Source organism: Myotis myotis, unplaced genomic scaffold, assembly GCF_014108235.1.
Source record: "Myotis myotis isolate mMyoMyo1 unplaced genomic scaffold, mMyoMyo1.p scaffold_m19_p_12, whole genome shotgun sequence".
NCBI classification, from domain to species: Eukaryota; Metazoa; Chordata; class Mammalia; order Chiroptera; family Vespertilionidae; genus Myotis; species Myotis myotis.
The window spans coordinates 2,875,248-2,900,396 of NW_023416316.1; the positions used below are offsets into that span (position 1 = coordinate 2,875,248).

A 25,149-nucleotide genomic window follows, 5' to 3' on the forward strand; every position below is an offset into this window, starting at 1 on the left:
CACAGCCAGGAGCGTAGGGGCCTGGACTCTGGAGTCAGACTAGACCATCTGGGTTCAAATCCAGCTCCACAGCTTATGAGCTGTGTGTCCTTGGACAAAGTACTTCCCCTCTCTAAGCCTCAGTTTCCTCGTCTGTAGAATGGGCTTATTGTAAAGAGTAAACTGCTTGGTGCTCTTCACCTGCACAAAAGGTATGATCCCATTTTCCTGAGGAGACTGAGGTTCAGATGGTCAGCTAACTTGCCTGAAGTCACCCCAGGTCACCCGGCCAGGAAATGGCAGGGCCTCCAGAGCCCAGCATGGATGCCCAATTAAGTGCCCCCCTCCAACTTGAATCAGCCAGCGATCCGTGTGACCTTGTGTGACCTTGGCATCATGTGGCATAAACAGCAGGAGCTGGGTGACAAGGGCTTGGGTAGTGCGGCCTCCAAGGGGCAGAGAAGGCTTCCCAGGAATCGCCCAGCTCAGAAGTCCTCCCCGTCCCCTGACCCCACACCATCACCCAGCAGCCTTCCCTCCTCCCCCAGGGGGCATGGTTGGCCTGGGGGCAGAGCGGGAAGGTGTCCCTAGTCTAAAGGTGGGGACCTCCGCAGTTGAGGGATGCACAGCCGCTCACTGCACTGTTATTTCAATGTTTCTCTTGATTTTTCCAAATCAAAAGTGGGGAAGAGATGTTTGTTCTCATCAGCACACAGCCCGTGTGCCCCCATCCCCAGCGCCAGAAGAGCCGGGGTCCTGTCCAGGGTGCTGACCCTGAGCAGCGCCGACCACCACAGGCCCTGGGAAGGAAGAGGGGTCCAGGGACAATGATGGGGTCCCTCTGCCTCCACCCTCCATCCAGACTCCCAGGCTCAGGCTCCCCAGCGAAACCTCACTGCCCCCCCTCCCCGCACCCAAGTCTCCATCCATGTGTGAAATTAACAGGCAGCATTTGCCCTGGGCGGGTCCATGCTCCAGGCTCAGGGTTCAGGGCACAGGGCCAGGTGGAAAGGCAGGCCATCCCCAGTGCAGCCAGCGCCCACCATGTCCCCTGACCACTCCCAACCCTGCAACCCCTCAAGCTCCACTAACGATCCCACCTCCAGGCCTTGGTACCTGCTGTTCCCTCTGCACCTACGCGGCACCCAGTCCCCCTCCCCCCGGCGCCCCTTTCCCAGGAAGCCCTCCTGACCCTGTGGCCCCTCTGAAGGCCGTCATGCTTGGGAATCACTGCTTTACATAGACTCTGTCTTCCCACAGGCCCACCGCGGGGGGGTCAGACCGGGCACTGCCTGGGGGTGGGTGGGTGAGGTGGGGAGGGGGCAGGGGTAAGCAGGGCGGTCCGCAGGGCTGACTGCGGCCTTGGGTACCGACCCACAGGGCTGAGCCTTGGTTTGTTCATCTGCGAACGGACAAACCGCCTCTGCATCACAGGAGGGTGCACGACGTCTGGCACCGAGTAGGTCCCCATTAGAAGCACTTTTTGCCCTCATCGTCCCAGCTGGACGCTAAGCCCCAGAGGCCGAGCCACTCCCGGCAGGTCCTAGCGTCGCCCTCGGAGCCGGGCCAGCGTCCTGCCGCGGGAGGCAGAGAGCAAAGCCTTGTTGACCCCCACCCCGTCACCAAGCCACCAGCCGGGCTGGGCCACATCCTAACACCCGCGTCTCACAACACGATTACCCTCAGTTCCGACGGGCTCTGGCCAATTTCAAACACGAGCTGCCTTCTCTGCACCCTCCGGCCTCCGGCCAGGCCCCGAGCTCGTTAGGAAGCCGGGATTTAAGCCGGGTGTGGGCCAGCCTCTAGTGGACGGCCCCGCTCCACGTGGCAGCACCGTGGGCATCGGGGTGGGCATCCTGTCTTGGCTATTTGTAGGCTGGGTGACTCTGAACAAGGTGCTTAACCTCTCTGAGCCCCAGACTCCTCATCTGAAGGATGGGCTATGAACTCCTTCCAGGCAGGGCCATGGGAGGGGCTCTGGAGGGAGGGAGAGACAACTCCCAGCTGGGAGCGGGCAGAGCCCGGAGGAGCGAGGGCTGGGCATCCATCCACCCCCTCCCACTGACTTCCATAGACCAGGGCCTGCTGCCCGGCCCGCGCCCCCAGTGCCCACCCCGGAGCCCCTGAGGCCCATGCCCGCTCCTCCTCCTCCCCCGCAGCCCGTCTGCCAGGAAGGAGCACGGAGCCGTCCCCGGAGCCCAGGATGAGAGTGAAGTCTGGTTTTGATTTCCCCAGAGCAAAACAGCTCTCTCCTGAGTGACGCTCAGCTCAAACTCGGGGAACAGACAGCAGGGCTGGCGCCCCCACAGAGGGGCTGGTTGCCGGGGACCCAGGGCAGACTTCGAGCACTTTCCGCCGCTTCCGCCACCCTCCTGTGCCCAAGCCAGACCCTGTTCCCATCTCTAGGGACAAAGACTACATCCAGGGTCAAGTGTCGTCATGTGCCCCCCTACCCCCATCTCAGCTCCCGGTCAGCAAGGGGGCTCGGGTCCGATTAACACAGAGAGAGAGGGGTGGCCACTTGGGCCCGGCCACCAGCAACCCCGTCACTAACCCCCTCAGTCTGAACACCTCTGACCACGGGCTGTCCCCCTACCACAAGGGCAGGACCCCTCGGACACTGCTCCCCAGGCCCCAGGCCTCTTTGCTCAAACTCCCAATACTGGGGTCCTTGAGTCTCCGCACGTGCACCCTGCACCCCTCACCCCAGGCTCCTCTCAGATGGCCCAGGGTTCCCCACACTCCACGTGCCCAAAGGGACGCCCTCCTCAGACCAGCCCTCCTCCTCCTGGGTCCCCCTCCTGTGGACACCCCTCTCCCTGCCCCACCCGACAGTCCCACCCTGACCACACCCCAGCCTCCCACCTGCATCTCCCCCTCCCACCTATTCCCCTCCCAGCAGCTGTCAGCACCCCTAGTTTAGTCATGTCCCTGCCCTTGTCACCAAGCTGCTTCAGAGGGAGGGGCCCTGCGGTGGACCCCGAGGCACCCTCTGCCCCAAGCCGCCTGCCCCTCCTTCCATCCCAGGCACACTTGTTCCCCGCCCCCCACAGGGGCAGTTTCCTGTAGAGAAGGTGGCATAGTATGAGGGTCTCACAGGACCGGGGTCCCAGGGTCTGCCATTCCCTGGCTGCATGACCGGTCACGTCCCCTGCCTCAGTTTCCCTGTCTGTGAAAGGGGAAATGGCTTGTCCCACTCACAGGGGACATTGCCTGGCTGTGCTCACTGGGAAGTGCCGCACGCAGGGGGTGGGGGAAGGACAAGAATGAGAGTCACATGCCTGTGGTCCAGGTGCCCCAAGCTCCCCCGCCCCACATCACTCCTCACCCCCAGAGGCGACAGACCCTCACATCACAGCCCCAGAGGCAGGTCCCAGCAGACCCCGCAGAAACCCACTGGTGTTTCTGGGAGGGGCAGGGGACTCCAGGCTTCCCACCTCGGCCAAGCCCTTCCCCTCAGGATTGTAGACTCCTGCAATCTCCAGGCACCCACTGGGGGGCTTAAGACTTGGGGTGCACAGCCCAGCTCCTGCACCCCACATACTGACCTGCAAGTCAAGGACCAGGAACCCCACTTGCCTGTGCACCCCCCGAGGGCACTGTGGGAGCAGAGGGTGGGTCACGCCCTGGGGCAGGCAAGCTGGGCAGCCCCAGATGCATGAGCGCTGGGTGACCTTGGATGGGTGACCTTGGATGGTGGCAACATGGAGTCCCTGGCAGAGCTGCCAAGACCAGATACAACGCAGACCCTGCACAGGGGCCTCTGAGAGCACGGTCGCTGTGGCTGTGGTTTTTTAAAAATATATTTTTTATTGATTTCAGAGAGGAAGGGAGAGGGAGAGAGAGAGAGAGAGAGAAACATCAATGATGAGAGAGAATCATGGACCGGCTGCCCCCTGCACGCCCCCTACTGGGGATGGAGCCCACATCGGGGCCTGCGCCCTGACCGGAATCGAACCGTGACCTCCTGGTTCATAGGTCAACACTCAACCACTGAGCCATGCCGGCCGGGCTACTGTTGCAGTGATTATTACGCGACGCCTCTGTCGGCGGGGAGGAGAGAGACAGCCCTCCCCGAGCCCCGTTCCCATTTCCCATAAATGCCCAGCTGGAGGGTAGTGGCCTGCGTTTCATCAGAAAGGGGACCTGGCCGCCTGCCTAGAACCGCCTAGAACTCCCGGGCACTCCGGGCTGAGCGCTCCCCTCTGGGCTCCAGGCCCCTTCTACCCGCGGGGAGGCAGCGGCCCCGCCTCCTTAGCTCCTTAGCCCTCACTGCATCCACCGGCCGGCCGAGGGCTAGCCGCAGGGAAGCGGGGTGGGGTCCTGCCCGCTGGGCTCACACTGCCCCCCTCTGAGCAGGTGGGACCCAAGGACGTCAGACTGCCACCCACAGCCCATCCCTGTGAGACCTGGGAGGGGGTGCGTGGCTGCTGGCCCCGCCCCAGGCCCTTCTGGGCAGAACTGCACGGAGCCTCAGGAGCCCGGGGCCCAGCTGGGGCCGGCCGGGCCAGGGGAGTCCCCGCTGCTGAGACCTGCCCTCTGCCACCTGAGCTCGGGCCTGGCCACGCTGCCAGCCTCTCTCCCACTGAGGCCTCCGTGCTGACGGGGACCACGCGCGCCCTCGCTGAGCCCTGGCCTCCTCCTCCGTCCGGGGCCTGCTGTTAAAGGAAGCAGGTCAGAGGCACTGGCCCAGCGCGTGCCGAGTCCCGGGCTCGGAGTCCCGGGCCACCGTGATGACGGGGAGGAGGAGAATAAGGCTTGGGGGCAGCGGGAGAGGCTGCTGGCGGGGCGGGGCGGGGCTGTGGCATTGGGAAAGTTCCTCCGACACTGAGCAAAACAGGTGTGAGAGGCAGCTCCGAGCTGCTCAAACCCCAACTCAACCCCAGCCCCAGGGCGCCCCGCGGCTGAGCTCCTGCATGCGCCTCTGCTGGGAGGCAGGTCCCCGCCAGTCCACGTGGCTGAAGGAAGTGGCCGTCAGAGCGGCATGGCCAGGGGTGGAGGAGGGGGGAGCCAGCGCCATCTGACCCCCGAGCCCGGGCTCAAGGAGGCTTGAGCCTGGAGATGACCATCCCCAGGAAAGGGGCCACCCCCGGAGCCCCCGCAGGCCATGGCCAGCACTGGGGGCCATGAGACTCGGGGTGCACAGCCCAGCAGGGAACAGCGGCTCCTGCCTGCCTGTCATCAGAGCGCCCCCACGGCACTCCCTGGACAGCCCGGCCCCGGCCCATCGTCCTTCTGGGCGCGGGGACCCTCCTCACCTTCGGGTTTGCCGAGCACAGCTTGAGTCTTTGTGGATTTCCCTGGCAGATGTGGGAAGACTGTTGGCTCCGACCCCCCACAGGTGGGCTGAAGGGCTTCATTCCGGAGAGAGCCCGGTGGCCGGCATCCAAGGTGCCCCTAAAGCAGCCCGCAGAGCCCCTGGGGGACGGGCCGGTGCCCCCTGGAGGGAGGGGCTGAGACCCAGGCGCCACCAAAGCAGGGCCTAGCTCCTGTCTGTTGTGGCGCAACTGCTCCCACACTTTTTGCCTCCTGCGCCACCCTTTACAGGTGTCTGCTTTACTCTAAAAATAGGGTTACAAAATACATCGCATTTAATTCCCGCGACAGTTAAATAATTTCCCCCAAATTCTCAAGGAAAACGCAGGACGACGTACTTTGTCTCGTGGCTCCAGGAGCAGCAACATGAGGAGAGCTTAGGCGCTTAGCTTACCGTGTGCCCGTCCCGCGCTAAGCACTCTGCGTGCATTAACCCCATTCCGCGCTCCAGGCCTTGGATTATCCCCATTATACAGATTAGGAAACTGAGGCTCCCAGAGGTGAGGCAGCTGGCCCAAGGTGGAGTCAGGTCCACAGGAAGGCGCTTTTTCTGAGCTGAGTCCTTCGTTAGCCCCTGTGTGACCTTGGGGAAGCTGAATTCGCCTCTCTGAGCCTCATTTCCTCATCTGTAAGATGGGGGGGGGGGGGGGGGATGACAATACCTTCCTTACAGGGTGGCTAGAAGGGACAAACTGGATTTCTCACCCCTCCATCCATCCAACAGTCACCGAGCACTCCCAGCGGGCCAGGCCCTGGGCTGGACTGAGGCTACATACAATGACGGACGCAGGTCCTCTCAGAGGCACCCAGACCAGGTGGGCCTCCAGCTGTGCAGGGCCCTGATGCGGACCCCGGCCTGACATCTGTCCGCCTCCAAACTGTGAATGCCAGGGAGGCCGGAAACGCGCCCGGCCAATCTGCCCCGTGTCCTAGCACCTGTGGGCCTGGCACGAGACAGGGGTCCCACGAACACGTGCGGAGTCAGAGAGTGAGGGTGGCCAGAGGGCACGGGGCCTCCTGCCCTCCACCCACAGCTGGCTGGTCCTCCTTCCCCAGCCGCACAGGGAGCAGGGAGCAGGGCCCGGGAGGGCCGCCGGCTCCTCTCCTCTGTCGTGACGGCTGCTCTTAGTTTTAATTGAGATCCTGTCCTGCTCGGGCCCAGCGAGGGCCTCGGCACAGGCAGCCTGGAAACAATAACCGCCCGACGTGGGCACGTGGGCGATGGAGCTGCGGAGGGAGGCAGGCCCGCGACCGGCGAGGCTTTGAGCCGTGGAGCTCCTGTCTGCCCGGCTCATACACCATATATTTTTGAACAGAAGGGAGGCATTCGCTTTCCCCCACAAGTGCCAAAAATAGCCCAGCTCCCGTCTTTGAACAGGAGCCTTTTGGTTCCTCAAAGAGACAGGAGCGGAGGGCCTGGGAGGAGGGGCTGTGCTGGCTATGGGACCCTCCTGGTCTTCCCAGTCCCAGAAGGTGTGGGGATCTGGGGGCCTGGCTCGGCCAGTCCTGCCGGGGGCCAGCCGCCCAGCACCTGACTCCTCAGGGCCCCCCACAAACCCTCCATCCGCAGCCCAGGAGGCAGGCGTGGGCTGGCGACAAACAGAAAGCCAGGACCCAAGATGGATGAGAAGGAAGTTCGTTAGCTCCTTCGCGGATGTATCCGATTTTTCATTCGTTCCAACAAATGGCACCAGGCCCTCTTCCAGGAGCTGGGACACAGCCGCGACCCAGGCAACAAGACGGGGGCCCGTCCTCCCGGCCCGAGCAGCCCGATGGGAAGGGGAGGGCTAAACGTGTCCTCACCAGCAGGTAGCGGGGTCACTGGCACGAGGTGAGTGTGGGTGAGGGTGGGTCCTGCCCTCAGAGGGACGAGGAAATGGAAGGGTCCCCCAGGGCCCGGACCCCACTCCACCCGGCAGCAGCACACAGGAGACGTGTCCCCCTGGCTATGGAGGCCACCAGGGCTCTGAGCTGGGATTCCAGAGCCTTTGGCCAATGTCTTCACACTCATTCCACCCCCCATGCTGGGAGGCCGGATTAGCATCTCTGCCCACTTTACAGACAAGCAAGGGGGCTCGATGGAAAGGGCCTGGCCGAGGTGCCAGAGCTCACGAGGGCAGCGGGGGTTTGCGCCCCGACCCGCTGGTCCCCGAGCAGGACGGCGACACCACACGGCCTGTCTGACAAGCTGCCCAGTTCCGCGGAGGCTCAGAGTAGGAAGTGGTCACAGGGCTGCGACACAGAGACCGGGGGACTTGAGCCCAGCCTGGCCGGCCTCCAAACCTGGGGACCCTTCTGTTCCCACAGCAGCTCCTTGGTTAGAAAAATAAAGAGGCCACTTTCTGTCCCCAAAAAGCCAGAGCGGTGGGGGAGGCAGAGGCTGCTGGAGAGAGAGAGAGAGGGGAGCGGCTTCCTATGGAAGCCCGGCCTGGAACGAGAGCAGGGAGCTATTTCGGAGCTATTTCTGCCTCGGGTTAAACATTCCTCAAATCCACATTCCTCCAGCCTCCTCCTTCCCCTGCCAGGGAGTGCAAGCACGGTGGCCCAGCCGCCCGCCAGCTCCCTGGGCCACCAGGGAGACCAGGAATGCCACCGCCAGCAGCTGCCCCGCGTCCCTTCCCGGGCACCCCAAGCTGGGCACCGCCCGCTGGGAGACACCGTCTCACAGAGAGTGGGACTCGGAGAGGGGCAGCCGGAGGCCGCAGCAGGTCAGGCTAGAACCAGGACCCAGACTCTGACCCCCTGGCAACTCCCCTGCCCATCAGGCTGCAGGTCAAGGGCTCGGGTGGGTCCCATCTGGTCAGCCAAGGAGCAAAACAAAGCAACACCCAGTCGAGCACACAGGCCTGCCCTGTCGAGGCTCCCGACCGGCGCTGCCCAAACCCAAATCCCCCAGGTGTGTCCCAACCCTCAGGGAGCTCACAGGCACCGGGGGCACTGCGGCCAGACCTCTGGATCCCACAGCCCCACCCATCACTGCGCCCCGCACCCCCCATTGCACCCATGAGGAGACAGACACTTTGGAGGCACCTGGGCCTTGCCAGGCGCGAGCAGGCAGGTCGGCACAGGACAGCCAGGGGCAGCCTCGCTCTCCACAGCCTCACCCTCGGCTGCCCTCTGCCTCCCAGCCCGCAGGCTCCCGAGAGCAGGGAGGGAGCCAACACTTCCTGACGGCTCACTCTCCTGGACTCACAGGCTGGGAGGACTGGGCGAGGCCGGCACAGCACCGGCACGAGTTTGGCACCCCAGGCTCTGCCGGGATGGGGCAGAGGCTGAGAAGGCCTCAGAGGCCCGAGTACCAGGCAGTGCCCACTGCCTGCTCCTACCGCCTTCCCACAGGCGCAGCTCTGCCTCCTCCCAGAGAAAGCCAAGCCGAGGCGGCCCCGAATCCCCTACGGGAATCAGAGCACCCGGGACAGTAGGGCCCGGTGCTCACAGCCAGAAGGATCCCACCTCCCCTTTGGCCAGGAACCCAGGATGCCGGGCCAGTGTCTGCCGCTTAGCAGCTGCTTGAATGCCTCCCGTGATGGGGCGCTCACTACCCTCAAAGCAGGTCTAAGGTTACAAGGCTCACGGAGGTCGTGGGAGGCAGGCACGGGGTGGAAAGAGCATGGCTACGTCCAGATGAACATCGGAGCCTGAGCCCCAGCTCGGCCCCTGAACCTGCCTGGGCCCCTTTGCTTCATCTGTGAAATGGGCATATAGTCCCCACGCCCAGGGCTGTGGCGAGACCACACAGGAGAAGCTATACTCAGGCCGCACTTGGTAATGGGAGTCGTCATTATTGTCATTCCTCCCGCTGATACCTCCCCCTGCCGAGGGCAGGTGGCTCCTGGCGACCAGCGAGGCAGGGCAGAAGGCAGGGAAGTGGCAGCCACGTCACCTGGCCCCCAGCAGGCAGCTGAGCAATCAGGTTTTTATTCAGGCTCCCAGCCTGTCTGTGGCCCGCCCTCCCCCCGATGCATGTCTACATTCACAACCTACACAGAGCTGCCTGTGCACACACCGTGCACACACTGGGCACAGACATGCCAGCTCACCCACTCCTGGCACATGCCATGACCCCGTCACTCACACTCAGAGCATGCCCACGGGAACCAGGGCTCACACGATTCTCAGCACCCCCCCACCGCACACCCACACCAGACACCCACACTCACTCACGCTTCCCGCACACCTCCACAGCGGCTCCTCGCAGCCCCCACCCTCATGGGGCCCCTGGCCACCACCCAGGGGCAAACTCCAGCCGCACCACTCACCAGATGTGTGGTCTTGGGCCAGCTCTGGCCCCCTCCGAGCCTCAGTTTCCTTATGTGTAAAATGGGAACGACCCGGGGCTGCTGGGAAGGGTCTGGGATGCATGCACGTGAGCACTGAGCTGGGCCCGGATCACACGAACATGCCATGAAGCACCATGGTGACCGCCTCTGGCCCTTTCGCATTTGATCACAGATCCTGCGTCACCACCGAAGAGCTGAGGGGAGCACCCGAGACAAGCCACCATCCCGGTGTCTCTAGGACAGCGGTTCTCAACCTTGGCTGCACATTAGAATCATCTGGGAATCTTTTTAAAATCCTGATTTCTGGGCCTAATTTCAAGGCCCAGAAATCAGGATTTTAAAAAGATTCCCAGGTGATTCTAATGTGCAGCCAAGGTTGAGAACCACTGCTCTGGGAGGTACTCCTGTCCCAGCTTGCAGGTGAGAAAACGGACACAGGAAGAGACTGCGAACTGAGCCTGGTCACCAGGCACCAGAGTCCAAGCTCGCTCCGTCGGGGCCAAGTACAGCTTCCCCTGGAAGTCTCACCATCTGGCAGCCTGAGCATGTACAAAAAGGGAAACTGAGTCCCCGGGGGCCGGTGACTCTAGAACAGGGGTCCTCAGCTTTTTAAACAGGGGGCCAGTTCACTGTCCCTCAGACCGTTGGAGGGCCGGATTATAGTTTAAAAAAAAAAACTATGAACAAATTCCTATGCACACTGCACATATCTTATTTTGAGGTAAAAAAACAAAACGGGAACAAATACAATATTTGTATTTGCATGTGGCCCCCGGGCCGTAGTTTGAGGACCCCTGCTCTAGAGTCACTATTTGGGCCGCACCGGTTCTGGGACTAAAGCCCAGGCAGGTGTCTCTCCAGCCCTCCGAGCCCACATCCACACGGGACCCTAAAATCTGGCATCCAGAGCAGGCCCGCCTTCCCAACCGGAAGAGCGGGGGCCTGTGTGCACTCAAGCAGCCACCCACCGACAGAGGCTGTCCGCGGGTGCCACTCACTCCCCGTTCAGCTGAGGGCCTGTGGCCGTGCACCCTGGGCTGTGCACCTGTCTCCTGACTCCGGAGGCCAGGCGCCTCCTCCATGCAGGAGCGTTAACTGGGCACCTACTACATGTCGGTCCCTCTGTCCACCTGTGGGAAAGGGCGCTCAGAGCGGGGAGGGGCTCGCCGGAGTCCCACAGCCAGGAAACGACCAGCTGGCCATCGAGCCCTCAGCACCGCTGCCCTGACCCCAGCTGGAACTCCCACCCCCATTTGAAGTTACCTGGGAACTTGGCCGTGAACTTCTGACCGTCTCTTTCTTGCCAAATAGACCACACCCAGGACGTGCAGCGTTCCCTCTTGTAACGATAGCAAAAGGGACAATCTGTTTACTCCATTACCTGACAGCAAGCGATATTTAGGACCAGATGAGCCAGATCTGAAGGAGCTTCAATGACGACAGCAAGACATCCCCACCTCAACCCCAACGGCCGACCTATCACGGCGCAGTGGGGGCGCCCCAATGGGAGGCACCGCCCTGGGTTCCCGCTATGTGACTTGGGGGCGAGATTTCACCCTCTGGTCCTTGGTTTGTCCATGTGTCAAACAAGGGCCTTGGACTGCGTGATCCCAAAACCTCCTCCAGCTCAGAGATCCTAGGATTCCACTTAACGCAGTGGTTCTCAACCTTCTGGCCCTTTAAATACAGTTCCTCATGTTGTGACCCAACCATAAAATTATTTTCGTTGCTACTTCATAACTGTCATGTTGCTACTGTTATGAATCGTCATGTAAATATCTGATCTGCAGGATGGTCTTAGGCGACCCCTGTGAAAGGGTCGTTCGACCGCCAAAGGGCTCGCGACCCACAGGTTGAGAACCGCTGGCTTAACGGCAATCAAGGAAATGGGCCTGAGAGGGTGAGCTGCCTGCTTCTCCCCCATCGAGTTGGCAATGACAGGGAGAAACAGTGCTGCCCGGGGCTGGCCAGGATGCAAGGAAAGAGGCGCCTCGTTTGCTTTTGCTCAAAATATAAAGGGGAACACGCTTTCCGGAGAGAAAGTAAGTTTCCAATCACAAGCCTTCTAAGACGTCCCAGCCCTTCCCCCCGTGGCGTCCTTGTGGGGAATTTCTCTTTAAGAAGAGATACGTGCAGAGATGCTTGTGTGTATCATAAACGCAACTTAACAGCCAAGGCAGGGATTAAGTAAAAGGTTTCGTTCACGTGCTGCACCATTTAAGGGTCATGCTTTAGCCCCGCCCGGCGTGGCTCAGTGGTTGAGAGTCGAGATCTCGGTTCGATTCCCCGTCAGGACACAAGCCCAGGTTGGGGGCTGAATCCCCAGTGGGGGGTTTGCAGGAGGCAGCCAACCAATGATTCACTCTCATCATTGATGTTTCTCTCTCTTTCTCTCTCCCTCTCTCCCTTTCTCTCTGAAATCAATAAAAAAAATATGTTTAAAATAAAAATTAAATAAATAAAAGTCATTTTATAGATGAATGGTTAATGGCATAGGAACACAATCTCAGTCGTCAGGTTTTAACAAGTTAGAAAATGAAGAGTATATAATCCCAAATATACAAAATAATGAAACCTCTGTACGGCGTCCTATTTAGTCTTCCTCCTAAATAGACGCAGAATCTGTCCCTGGCATCATCGCCACCGGCACCATCATCACGCGCCTGGATCACCCTCTCCTGCCATCCACCCTCTGGACTACAGGCAAACACCATCTCCAAACCCAGATCGGACATGTGTCCACCACCCCCATCCGTGCCCCCACATCTGAAAACTGTCCAGATCCCTTCCTATGGGGCCTTGGCAAGGGGCGACATGAGCCCGGCCCCTGGCCAGCTGCGTCTCCCACTGCCCACGACCGGCCCCAGAGGGGCTCAGGCCTGGCCTTGGGAGCAGAGGAAGCCGGGTCCAATGCCAAGGCCACAGCCAGGAGAAAGTGCCTTTACCTGACACATGAGAGGCGCAATGCCAGAACGCTCTGGGGCACCGGTGGACGGGAGGGGCCAGGGCACCTTTAACATGGAGCTGGAGGAGGCAGGTGGAGCTAGGACAGGCGGGAGTGGGAGGCCTGGGCTCTGTGACCCCGGCGAGTCCCTGCCCCTCTCCGGCCTCCTCCGCTTCTCTCAACAAGGGGTCAGGCCGCAGACCACTTAGCCCGCTCTGCTCTGGAGGAAGGAGGACTTGATCCTAAAACCAGGTGCCACCAGGAGAGCTGAAAGTTCCCCTCAGAACCAGGCCCCATGCTAAACTCTCCGTGTGCCCCGAACCCTCCCCATCTTTGGGGCTACTCTGATGCCCCCCATTTTCCAGAGAAGAGAAGTGAAGCTCCATGAGACGGGGCTCACCCAAGCAAAGGACCAGAACCCCTGCCCATCCGCCCCCCAAGGCCTCCTTCCACCCCCGAGGCTGCTGTCGAGCAGTCCCCAACTCCCCCCCCCTTTTTAAATTTACTGATTTTAGGAAGAGGGCGAGGAAAGGAGCGAGAAAGAAACATCGACTGTTCCACTTCCTGGTTGGTTCTTGCACGTGCCCTGACTGGGAGTTGAATCCGGAACCTTAACGTATGGGGACGACACTCTAACCAACTGAGCTACGTGGACAGAGTCCCCCATCCCTTTCTGACCCACATCCTGGACCTCAAAGCGCTCTCCCATTTGGACCCACGGAGTCACATGAGCGGGTATTACAGAGGCTCAGAGAGCGTGAGCGATTTGCCCGAGGTCACAGAGCCTGAGGGGGACCCAGCCCCGTTCTCCGGGATATTGAGTTCTTTCCTAGCAACAGACTTGCTGTTTCCTGCCCAGATGCCCAACTGAGTGTCAGAGTCTGACCTCGATCCCTCTTGCTGCTGCCCTGTTAGCCGTGTGGACGGGAAGCGGCCTCCGTGACCTTACCCCATGCACGCAGGATGACAGGGGCCGCAGCCGCCGCCTCCCCCTGGGCCTTCCCTCTCCTGGTGGCTTACCCCTGCTCACCAGCCTCACCAAGGAGCTGGAAGAACGTGGGCCGGACCTCAAAAACACACCCAGCTGTGGGGCCCTCCACACCCCACCTCCATCATGTGTCCCTAGATGGGTGTCTGATGCGGCCTCCCCGCCAGGGCTGGTGGAGCAGAGCTGGGTGGAGGGAACAATGATCAGAGAATATTCCTTATCCGACACGAGGGGCCTTCCTGGGACCTCCCCAAAGCCAGAGACACCCTGGAGCTCAACCAGTGACACCCCGCATCTCTCAACCCGACTCCTGGCCCCAAGCAGGGGTGCCGTTCTCTGCTCTGGGGTGCAGAGGCCTTAGCTAGTGACTAAGGACGAAGCTCGACCCCTCCACAAGCTACCACACACCGGGACCACTCTGGGCGTCGGGAAAAAGGCCAGAGAGACTCAAGGGAGGCAAGCAAGGCCAAGGCAGAGCCCGGCTGTCCACACAAGAAGAAGGAAGCGGGCGGAGGGCCCTGGGAAGCACCGTGGGGAGAGGAAGAGGAGGGGAGGTGGGAGAGGCTTCTGCCTCTTGGGGAGGCTGGCTTGGGCCCAGGAGCCTTTAAATGGATGCAGCTCAGACCAAGGCAGATGGCTGGAGCGCTCTGGCTCGGTGTTTCGGCGAGCCCGGCAGGTTCCCTCCTGAGGGCAGGAACGACACCTCTGGCTCACGTCTCCCTCTCCGTGCCCAGCACAGAGCGAGCGTTCCTCAAAAGGCAGGTCAGGGCAGCCTAAAAATTAACAAGTGCCTGAGGCAGGGGGTGGGGGGACCTCGGCAGACAAAACAAGATCCTGTTAAGATTCAGGCAAACTGAGCCCGGCCGGTGTGGCTCAGTGCTTGAGCGTAGACCTATGGACCAGGAGGTCATGGTTCGATTCCCGGTCAGGGCACATGCCCAGGTTGCGGGCCTTTTCCCCATTGTGGGGCGTGCAGGAGGCAGCCAATCAATGATTCTCTCTCATCATTGATGTTTCTATCTCTCTTTCCCCCTCCCTTTCTCTCTGAAATCAATAAAAATATTTTTTTTAAAAAAAGAAAAAGATTTCTACGTGTGCCAGGCACAAAGACCAGGGCCGTAGGAAGACGCCTCTGTGGACCAATGAACTTCGTCCAGAAGATACATCTAAGACCAGTTCAAGGTGAAGTTGAATTGTGTAGTCAAAACAATATTAGTAACGATCACCAACATGCCTCCTTGCACCCTTGACAAGTATTTGTCATCGTTAAGGATGGCTCCTCACTAGGCTGTGTGTGATTATCCTGTTGACGCTTACATCCCCTAGGTGCCAGGCACCTTGAGCAGACCCATTCTGCAGATGAGGAAACTGAGGCTCAGTTAAGTGAGGAGCTGGCCATAGTCTGGGCACACAGGGCACACATAGTCTGGGCACACAGGGCACACATAGTCCGGGCACACAGGGCACACATAGTCTGGGCACACAGGGCACACATAGTCTGGGCACACAGGGCACACAGTCTGGGCACACAGGGCACACATAGTCTGGGCAACAGTCTCACCAACAAGCTGGAAGAAAGGGGGCCAGACCTCAAAAAGACCAGGTTTCGGGCCACACTACTGCTCTGAGTCCCTCTGAGTGCTCTGCGATATGAACTGTGTGGGGAAGGGTGAGGACTTGGTTACAAGGCACTGACGACTTACCGAACCTTATCTGCAGAGGAGGATAAAAATCTCTGCGGTGGCAGGCACAAAAGACAGAGGGCCATGGCCAAGCTGAATCCAGATGTGTCTAGTCAGGGCCACACAGCTGGAGCTTTCAGACCGTCGCCTGCTCCTCACACACACAGACCAGCAGAACAGTCTTTCCCAGGGGCAGGAGGTACAGCTGGACCCTTTGGGGGACCCTCTGGGCCCCAAGCGGTGCTGCAGCCAGCTGTGCTGTGCCCGAGGTGACCTTGGACACCAGGTGATGCCTACATACGCCACAAACCCCGGAACCACTGGTGGGTCTTCGTGGGGTTCCTGGGAACCACGATCTACATGACAAACACTTGTCAAAGATGCCAACTGCTGGGCCCAGACCAGACCCAAAGACAGCGCGCGTGGCATTTAACAAGCGCTCCAGGAGACTCTGACATTTGAGCCTCCTTCCCAAGCGCTCCTCTCCTGACCCCACACACTGCGCCCCCTGAACAGAGAGCAGATGGCTCCACTCCACATCCGAGGAAGCCCATCTGGCTTCCGTTGAAGTAAACGAGGCATGCGGCCCGCTGGTCGCGAGTTTGACATGCTTGGAGAGGCTGTCTCTGGCCTTCTGCTGGGAGACCTCTCATTCAACAAATACCTGTGGACCTACTAAGTGCCAATGCAACCAAACAGACCAGGGCCTGCACTGGGGAGCTGGCATCAGCCAGGAGGACACACAGGAGACCAAGAGGCCACCACCAGTCCCCCAGCCTACCCCTAGTAAGGGCTCTGGGAAAAGAACCCGGCTAGCTCTCTCCCTGAGAGAAACTGTTCCATGTCTCCAAAGGCCGTTAAAAATAGCCCAGCCCAGCACCTCCAGGCCAGTTCCTAACGGATCCTCACTGACTCGACTTCAAAGGTGGCAGATGTGCCCAGAGAGAGGGGGGTCGACAAAATGACTGCCAAGGCCCCTTCCCATCCAGAATCCACCAACATGGCTTATAGCAGAAACCAGAAGGGGCACGAGGAAAAGCCCCCGACTTCTCGGCGTGAGCACTGAGATAACTGTGGAGACACGGAGACCTGAGTTCAAGTCGCGACGCCGCCTAGTACCTGGCCGTGGGGTCTTGGCATGCCACGCACCTGTCTGAGCCTCGGTTTCCTCACCTGCAGCCGTGCCCAGGGCGGCAGCGAGGATTCACTGTGTTACCAATGCAAAGAGCTCAGCGTGTGACGTGCCCACGAAGCAGAGAACCTGGCTCCATGCGGCTCTCAGGTGGCTTCCCTGCACCACCATGATGGAGACACCCCGGTGCAGCCCAAGCCACGTCTCCTGGCACAGGAGCCCGGAAGTCCCACCTGCAGCCTGCCTGCTCACAGGTGCTGATGGTGCCTAGAGAAAGGCCCAGCAAATCACACAAAATAGCAGCCAAACTGGGAGGACCCACCCACGCACCTTGGAAAGGGTAGGAGTAGCAAGGAGGGAGTCCGAGTCCTCAGAGCTCGCCCCTGAGAGGGGCAGCTCCCGGGATCTGAGCTCCTTGCTGCAGATTCTACTGGAGAGAGGCCAGGGCCTGTCAGCAGACCAGCACCCACTCAGGAAAGCCCCTTTGTTCCAAGCACACCGGTGCCAGGGCCATGGACCTGAAGCAGGGGCTTGGACAGACCTGCAAACGTGCCCAGAAGGATGGGGGGGGGGGGGGAGAGAATGTGTGCGCGCACACGAGTGCGCGCTGGGGGAGCCGGAAGCAGAGGTTGTGCAATGCACCATCAGAACCTGCCTCCATCGCCTCCATCAACGCGGGCTGGCTGTCGATCTGCTGACTCCAGGGAGGGTGCAGAGGGGCTGGACCCACGCAGCTGCCCACGTTGGGATCTGAATTCCAACCCAAGCCCAGGGCCCCTGCACGAGCCCTACCAGAGGATGCAGCTGTCCCCCCTCCCACCGCCCCCCAAGAAAAGCCGGTGGGCCAGGACCCCGTGCCATCAGTCCCCAGTATGTCAGAGCATCTCCCCGAGGCTGCGGGAAGAGAGGAGTCTGTAGGGAGAAGCTGTGGCGGGCGGAGCTGCACAAGTGGAGAGAGACCCGCTGGGGCCGATCTAGAGAAGTCGGAAATGGACAGACCCTCCTCCCAGGGGTGCTCCCAGGGGGTGAAATGCTGACATGGACCAGATCACCGGGGGCTGTATAAACTCACTTCCCAGTTTGGCAGATAGAGATAGAAGCGGGAGATTGACATGGGAGCCAGAGGAGAATTCAGCCGGAAAATCCAACAGGGCGCCCAGGACCCTTGGCCGCCCCCGCTGCCACCAGCTCTCTGACAAGTCTCCTCCCCCCACCCCTACCCCCCCCCCCACACACACACACACGATGGGGCCAGGGAGGGGGCGACAGGCCAACCTCGCAGTGGCAGCAGCAGTGGCATCGTGATGCATGAATCACCCGCCCCGCCGCGCTAGTGCCATCGGCTCGGCGCAGCCGGAACCACCGCGCCACCAGGCGCCCCCTGCTGGGACCACCACCCTGGCCCACGCGCGCCCTGCCCTTTCGGACAGCCGCAGAGAGGGGGCTGCGGGTGGGTTGGGGCTCTCCCTCCCGGCCTGGGGGTGGCTCCTCGCACCCCGACAGGCGACACGCGCCCCAGGTGTCGGGGGCGGGATGCCTAGAACAATAGGGCCAGGTGTGGGGCTGGGAGCTCGGTCCGCGGGCTTCCTCGGTGGCCCCGGCAGAGGCAGGGCAGGGAACGACCGAGGGGAGGGTGGCGGCGTGGACGCGATGGGGAGCGGACCTGGGGCGGGGACCAGGGCTTTGGGGGCGACAGGCGTGCAGGAGGGGCGCTGGGCGGGGGGTCCCGGGCGCGCACTCACAGTAGGTCTTCCTGGTCAGCTCCTCCACAATCTCGGGCTTCAACTTGCTGTTGGATTTCCCCATCCTCGGCGGCCGCGGCCCCTGCCCCCGGGCCGGACCCGGCGGGGCGCCCAGCGGGAGCGGATCGGGCAGGCGCGGGCCGGGACGGCCGGGGCGGGGCGCGCGGAGGCCGGCGGGCGGGCTGGGCCGGGCCCGGGCCGCGCCTTTGTCTGCGCCGAGCCCGCGCGGCCCGGGCTGGGGGCTCCGCGCGCGGCGCTCCGCGGCCGGTGGCACCTCGCGGCCCTGGACGCCGCGCGGGGACCGGGGCGAGCGCCGCCGCCGGGCAGGCCGGGCCGTGGGCCGCCGCCCTCTCCGGGCGCCGCGGCGCGGGCTGCGCTGGGCTGGGCGCCGACGCGGCCGCGGTGCTGCCGGTCGTCCCTGGTTACTGGGCTCCGCGGCACATGCTCGCTGCTGCGCTGCCTGCGCCGCCGCCCCTGCTTCCCCGCCTCCCGCCCGCACCGGCGCGCCAGGGGTGGGCCCCGAGCCGCCACTCAGCGCTGGCGCCACCTCCCGCCCCCGCACCCCCCGCCCCCCCGCCGGGCCTGCGCCCGCGAACCGCGGCCCCGCGAGCACCGAGTCCAGGCGATGGAGGGGCTCCTCTCGCCTCGTCGTGTCCCGGGGCGGAAGCGGGAGGCCAGCCCTCCGCCCCCCTTAATCAATCTCGGGCGCTCCAGTCACCACCACCACCCCAACCCCCCTTCCCCCCCCCCCCCCCCCCCGGCCACACACACCCCAAGGAGCCGGGCGGGCGGGGTGGGCCCTAAAGATCTGCCGTGAATGAGGCCAAGTCTCTCTCCGCCTGGCGGGATTCATTCATTCGACCCGGATTCGCTGGGCGCTGGGGACACGCAGTGAGCTGGACTGGACGGGCGCTGCTATGCAGGATGGCACACATTACGTGCGGCACCTACCACCGCCGGGGGAAGGTGACCTCCAAGCCCAGGGGGCGGGAGGGTGGAGGGGTGGGAAAGGGATCAAGGTCCAGAAAACCTGGAGGAGGGAAGGAGGCCTGTGCCCACAGGGAGCGCTTTCCTGCTCTGAGCCCCCAGGGGCGGGCAGGCGAGCCGAGAGGCAGGAGAGAAGGGGGAGGGCCAGGGGCAGGCCTCCCCTCCCCCCCAGGAGCTGGGCCTCTGGTATTCCAGCTTCCCCTGCTCCCCTGCTCCCCTGGCCTCCAGTTGCTGTGTGCTCCCAGCAGGCAGAGGCTGGGCAGGAGTTGAGGCCAGGCCAGAGGCCAGGGCCCCGCCTGGCTGGACAGAGACTAGAGGGCTGGGAGAGGTGTGGCCACCCCATCCGCAATGTCGGGCGGTGGGACTGCGCCTGTCCGGGCTTTATCGCTTTTTCTCCTTAGCAACCAGCACAGCCTTCACAGCTTTCATTCCTCGTGTGTTCGCGGTCTCCTCCACTAGATGAGCCCCGAGTGCAGGGATTCTCGTCTTATTTGCAGTTGTATCTCCAACGCCTAGAAGGCACCTGACTTGCAGCAGCTGCTCCACAAACTCGGGAATGAGGGAGAAATGGCAGAGCTGGGGGTGGGGGGGACAGGCGAGCTTGGGAGGAGGCGGGGCTGAGGTTTGCACAGGGTCTCGCTTTCTCCCCACGTTGGCACAGTGTTCAGGCCTCAGGGGGTTCGGGAAGCACAGAGGAGCTGGGGGGGACCATGAAACTCTGCTTATGGCCCGCAGTGTTTCTCAGCCCCCAAACGCTGCCCCCCTACCTCCAACCATACCCCGCCCCCAGCTTTCCCCCAGCGCCTTGCCTGGGCCCAGCCCAGGCCCCAGGAGGCTTTCAGATGAGGGAGCGCCTACTGTCCCCCCAGAGCTCATTCTATAAAGGAAGTGGGGAGGGCACGGACCCCAGGAACCAGGGCCGGGCCACAGCTGAAGGGACCCAACGATGAAGACACTGGCCCAGAGTGGACACCAGTGAGGGACCCACAGCGAGGGGCTCCTGGTTGGCCAGACAGCCTGAGCGCCCTGCCTGGGAAGAGGGGGAGCCTGCGTGGGGACCTGGCCAGGGTGACAGCGACCACGGTAGCATTGAAGACCTACAGAAATCAGGTGCTCCTGAGTATTTCTTGCCCACGCCTGTGTGCCAGGCGCTGTCATGGCCAATGTGGCCATGTCCTTGGAGAGCTCACAGGCCTCCCCTCTCCCCTTGGCCTGCCTCACAGTAGTCCCAAGATCACCCAGGTGACAGACTCCACAAGGGGAATGGAGAGGGCACTGGGGATCATACCCAGAAACACCTGTTGGGGGGAGTCAGGGAGGTTCCCCGGGCTGCCGTGGAGTTTACGGTTCATCCAGGGGAAAGCGAGGTAACAATAACCTGCCCAGAGTGGATCCGTCGGGTCGCTGTTGTCCTGTGCACCAAAGGATTGCGGTTCAATTCCGGGCACATACCTGGGCTGGGATTTCATCGCCAGTCGGGGCACATGGGGGAGGCAACCAATCATGTTTTTCTCTCACATGAATGTTTCTCTCTCTCTCCACCTTCCTCTCTCTAAGCATGTCCGTGGGTGAGGACCATAAACAAGACAAAAACACAACAATAACCAAAATGCAGGAGTAAATATAAAACGTCAGAGGTGAAAACACCCAAATGAAGCAGGGAAGGGGGGCGGAAGTGCTGGGCGGGAGGGGGAGATGTTGAGGGCAGGCGGCCTCACGGAGAGACAGACGCTATTGGAACAGGGACCTGAAGAGGAGGTGAGTCTCCACAGCTCACCAAGGGCCGCCTTCTCTCCTGCCTCTCCACTCGGTTCCTCTAGGGCCCTGGTCGGCAAACTGCAGCTCGCGAGCCACATGCGGCTCTTCAGCCCCTTGAGTGTGGCTCTTCCACAAAATACCACATGCGGGCGTGCACATACAGTGCGATTGAAACTTCGTGGCCCATGCGCAGAAGTCGGTATTTTGTGGAAGAGCCGGTATTTTGTGGAAGAGCCACACCGAAGGGGCCAAAGAGCCGCATGTGGCTCTGAGCCACAGTTTGCCGAGCCGCAGTTTGCCGACCACTGCTCTAGGGAACGTCTAGACCTGGGGTCCTACAGGAAACTCCACGCACACGCACACGCACGTGCACGTGCACACGCACACGCACACGCACATGCACACGCATGCACACACTGTGGCACTGGAATGTGACCAGTCCCAGGGCAATGTGCTGAAAGCATAAAATACACACCGGCTTTCCAAGGTTTGTACAAAATAAAGAGAACAAAAAATAGCTCATTAATATTTTTTAACAATTTGATTACCTATTAAACCAGTGACGGCGAACCTTTTGAGCTCGGCGTGTCAGCATTTGAAAAACCCTAACTTAACTCTGGTGCTGTGTCACATATAGAAATTTTTTTATATTTGCAACCATAGTAAAACAAAGACTTATATTTTTGATATTTATTTTATATATTTAAATGCCATTTAACAAAGAAAAATCAACCAAAAAAGTGAGTTCGCGTGTCACCTCTGACACCCGTGTCATAGGTTCGCCATCACTGCATTAAACAGATAGTTTTTATATAATGGATTAAAGTATTACTAAAATTTATTCCACCTGCTTAATATTTTTTAAGTGCCCACTGAGCACTTAATGACACGTGTGGCTCCCCCGCATAGTATGTCTGCGGGACAGCACTGTCTTAGACAAGTTTCAAGTCTCCCTTTAAACATCACCTCCGTGGAGCCTTCCTGGACCCCCAGGTCCCCGTGTTTGCAGCCACCATGGTCCTGGGGCTTTGCAGCACTTCCTTCGACAGACCTCCTGAGTCACATACAGAACAGAGATGTGGAGGGAGGCATGCCCAGGGTAGTCGGCTGCCAGGGGTGAGGTGGGGAGGGTGCTGGCCCCGTGGAGGGGGAGGGGAGAGGAGGACGGGTCCCACCGAACCCCCAGCCTGGAGCACGAGGCCCCGAGGCCCCGGTTTAGTCCGGGTCCTGTCCCTCTGCACTGTGCGGGTTTTGGCAAATCCCTGCCCATCTTCTCACGGGGAAGGGTTTATACGGATCTAGAATGCTTTGCGCAAGCCACGGCAGCGTCGATACCTTTGACCTAGCACGAACGTTCTAAGCTCCTAAGAAAACGATGAGCCCTCGATAGAAAGTTGGGGAAGGGACCTGAATGGGTGAGACAAAAGCAAGTGTCCACAGGAGAGACATCCCTTACGAGTCAAAGAAGCAAATTGGGAAAGATGACAGTGTTAATGGTCAGACCCAGTATTGGCGAAGGAGCGCGAAAACGGGCATCCCGGCCCTGCCAGGCAGGGTGCTGTGGGTACAAGCTTTCTGAAGAACAGCTTGGCAGTAAATACCCATGGCCTCTGACGCGGCAATTCCACTTCTAGGAAATTGTCCTCAGCCAACAATTAGAGCTCTATATGAACGGACGTCAAGACTCAGCGATGCTACTCCAGCAGCATTTAAACCACAGCAACAAGTGGCATCGACCTACGTATGGGCAATGGGGGGTGAGGCTGTCGTCCATGGCATCCTCATCCTGTCAGCAATGTTAAATACAGCACGCCGACACCAAGTCACCTGGCATAGGTCCGTGTGCAGCACAGGAAGCGCAAAACACTTCTAAAAACCTACAGAATCAGTCCTGGCTGGTTGCTCAGTGGTTAGCAGTGGTTCTCAACCTTCTGGCCCTTTAAATACAGTTCCTCATGTTGTGACCCAACCACAAAATTATTTTCGTTGCTACTTCATACCTGCAATGTTGCTACTGTTATGAATCGTAATGTGAATATCTGATATGCAGGATGGTCTTAGGCAACCCCTGTGAAAGGGTCGTTCAACCACCAAAGGGGTCGCGACCCACAGGTTGAGAACCGCTGGGTTAGAGCTCGGCCCCTGGACTGAAGGGTCTGGGTTCAAGGGCATGTATCTTGATCCTGGCCTGGGTCTGGGCATGTGCAGGAGGCAACCAATCGATGTGTCTCTCTCACATCGATGTTTCTCTCTCCCCCCTCCCTCCCTTCCACTCTCTCTAAAAATCAATGGGGAAGAAATATCCTTGGGTGAGGATTAACTAAAAACCTACAGAATCATCCCTATTATGTAGGGGTGGGGGCGGAGATCTACATACATCGCTGTGATTTTTTAAATATATATTTTTATTGATTCAGAAAAGAAGGGAGAGGGAGAGAGAGACAGAAACATAAATGATGAGAATCATTAATCGGCTGCCTCCTGCACGCCCCCTACTGGAGATGGAGCCCGCAAGCAACCCAGGCATGTGCCCTTGACCAGGAATCAAACTGTGATCTCCTGGTTCATAGGTCGACATTCAGCCACTGAGCCACACTGGCCGGGCTGTTTGCTTGTTTTTTAAGTCCTCACACGAGGGTATTTCCCCTACTGATTGCTAGAGAGAGTGGAAGGGAAGGAGCGGGGGAGAGAAACATCGAAGTGAGAGAGACACATTGATTGGTTGCCTCCCACACATGCTGCTACCATGGCTGGGGGAACCTGCAACCGAGATACATGCCCTTGGCCAGGAATCGAACCCAAGACCCTCCAGTCCGCAGGCCAACACGCTCCACCGCCGAGCCAATCCGGCAGAACCCACTGTTCCACCAGCTCCACTCACTCCCCTGGGAGGAACGATGTGGAGCAATGCAGAGAGCATTTCCTCCAGGCAATGGCAAACCTGAGCCTGCTGAGGGCTAAGTGGGTGCAGGTGAAGCCGCTCGCCACTGCTGGGGAGGCCCTCCGGCGACCAGCTCCTTCGCCATCTCAGACGCCCCGCAGCGCCTGGCCCACCTCGGGGGCTGGAGAGCCATGCGCCCAGGGCAGCTCAGCTGGGCAGCCCTGCCCCCCTGGCATGCCGCCCTGGGCATGGATGCTGGGTTGTTGGGAGGAATCCGAGTCCAACGGGCTCAGCGGGAGCCTGGACACCACACAGACCTCAGTGTTTGCGTAGGAAGAATTCTCTGGTCTTTCCCGCCCATCCGGCCCACGGAGTGGCAGCTGCCTCGTGCACCCCAAGTAAATCACTACCCACTCAGGCACATGGCGACTGGCAAGACCAAGCTCCCGGGGTGGCCAGGAACTGGTCATCCTTCCACATCGGGCTCCCCACCTCACTGGGCCTCTCCTCTGCACAGCCTGGTCTCCAAGGGGCCTGTGGAAGTGGCCCAATGCTTCCTCCTGTGGAGGGAAGCAGGGTGGGGCAGTGGTTAGCACAGGCCCTGGAGCTGGACCATACTAACTGGTCGTGTGGCCTTAGGTATGTTACTTAATCTCCTTAAGCCTCAGTTTCTTTATCTGGAAAGTGGGTTTAAAAAAAAAAAAAGTGGGGCCTGGCCGGCACGGCTTAGTATCAATCTATGAACCAGGAGGTCATGGTCAGGGCACACGCCTGGGTTGCGGGCTTGATCCCCATTGTGGGGCATGCAAGAGGCAGCCTATCAATGATTCTCTCTCGTCATTGCTATTTCTCTTTCTCTCCCTTCCTCTCTGAAACCAATAAAAAAAATATATTTTTAAAAAAGTGGTTGTAGCACCTCCCCACAGGGTCCTGATGAGAACTGAGTGAGGTGATGTATGTAAAATACTTACCACTATTCAGTAAGTACCGGCTATTATTATCGATGGATAATGTATTTGTCTTAATATAATTATTGTTATTGGCACAGGAACAAAGGAATCACCTACTTGAAGTCCCGAGTAAAGGCCCGTGGCCCGGAGCCTGCGCTCGTCCTGGCTGTGGACCGGGGTCAGGCGCGTGGCCTCTCCGAGCCTCGGTTTCCTTGTTGGTAAGTCGGGACCTCGAAGGCCTGGAGCCCGCTGCCTCGCGGGGCTGTTTGTGGGCCTGGAGGCCGGCTTCCCAGCTGCAGGAGGTGCAGGTATCACACGGAGCAGCTCGCACGGATTGGTGAATGAGACACAGGTGCAAAGCCCCTTGGCCTGGGTTCTCTCGGGCCCTGGGCGCGAGAAGGCATCTCCTGCTGCTGGAGCCGATGACCACCCGCTGACCACCCGCCGCCGGCCCACAGCAGCGTCTGGTCCCAGGGCCCTCACTGCCCGGGGAGCCTGGGGAGACACCGC

General features: G+C 60.4%; 1 protein-coding gene across 1 annotated transcript in view; it reads right to left on the reverse strand.

Annotated features, from left to right (window-relative positions):
• Nucleotides 1-18,240, reverse strand: part of NCS1 (neuronal calcium sensor 1) — a 40,317-nt gene extending 22,077 nt beyond the window's left edge. Inside the window, exon 1 of the mRNA XM_036329347.1 lies at nucleotides 18,064-18,240. Coding sequence (XP_036185240.1) covers nucleotides 18,064-18,127 — 64 coding nt within the window. The 5' untranslated portion in view covers nucleotides 18,128-18,240. The remainder of the gene's footprint in view (nucleotides 1-18,063) is intronic.
• Between the last annotated feature and the right edge of the window lie 6,909 nt (nucleotides 18,241-25,149).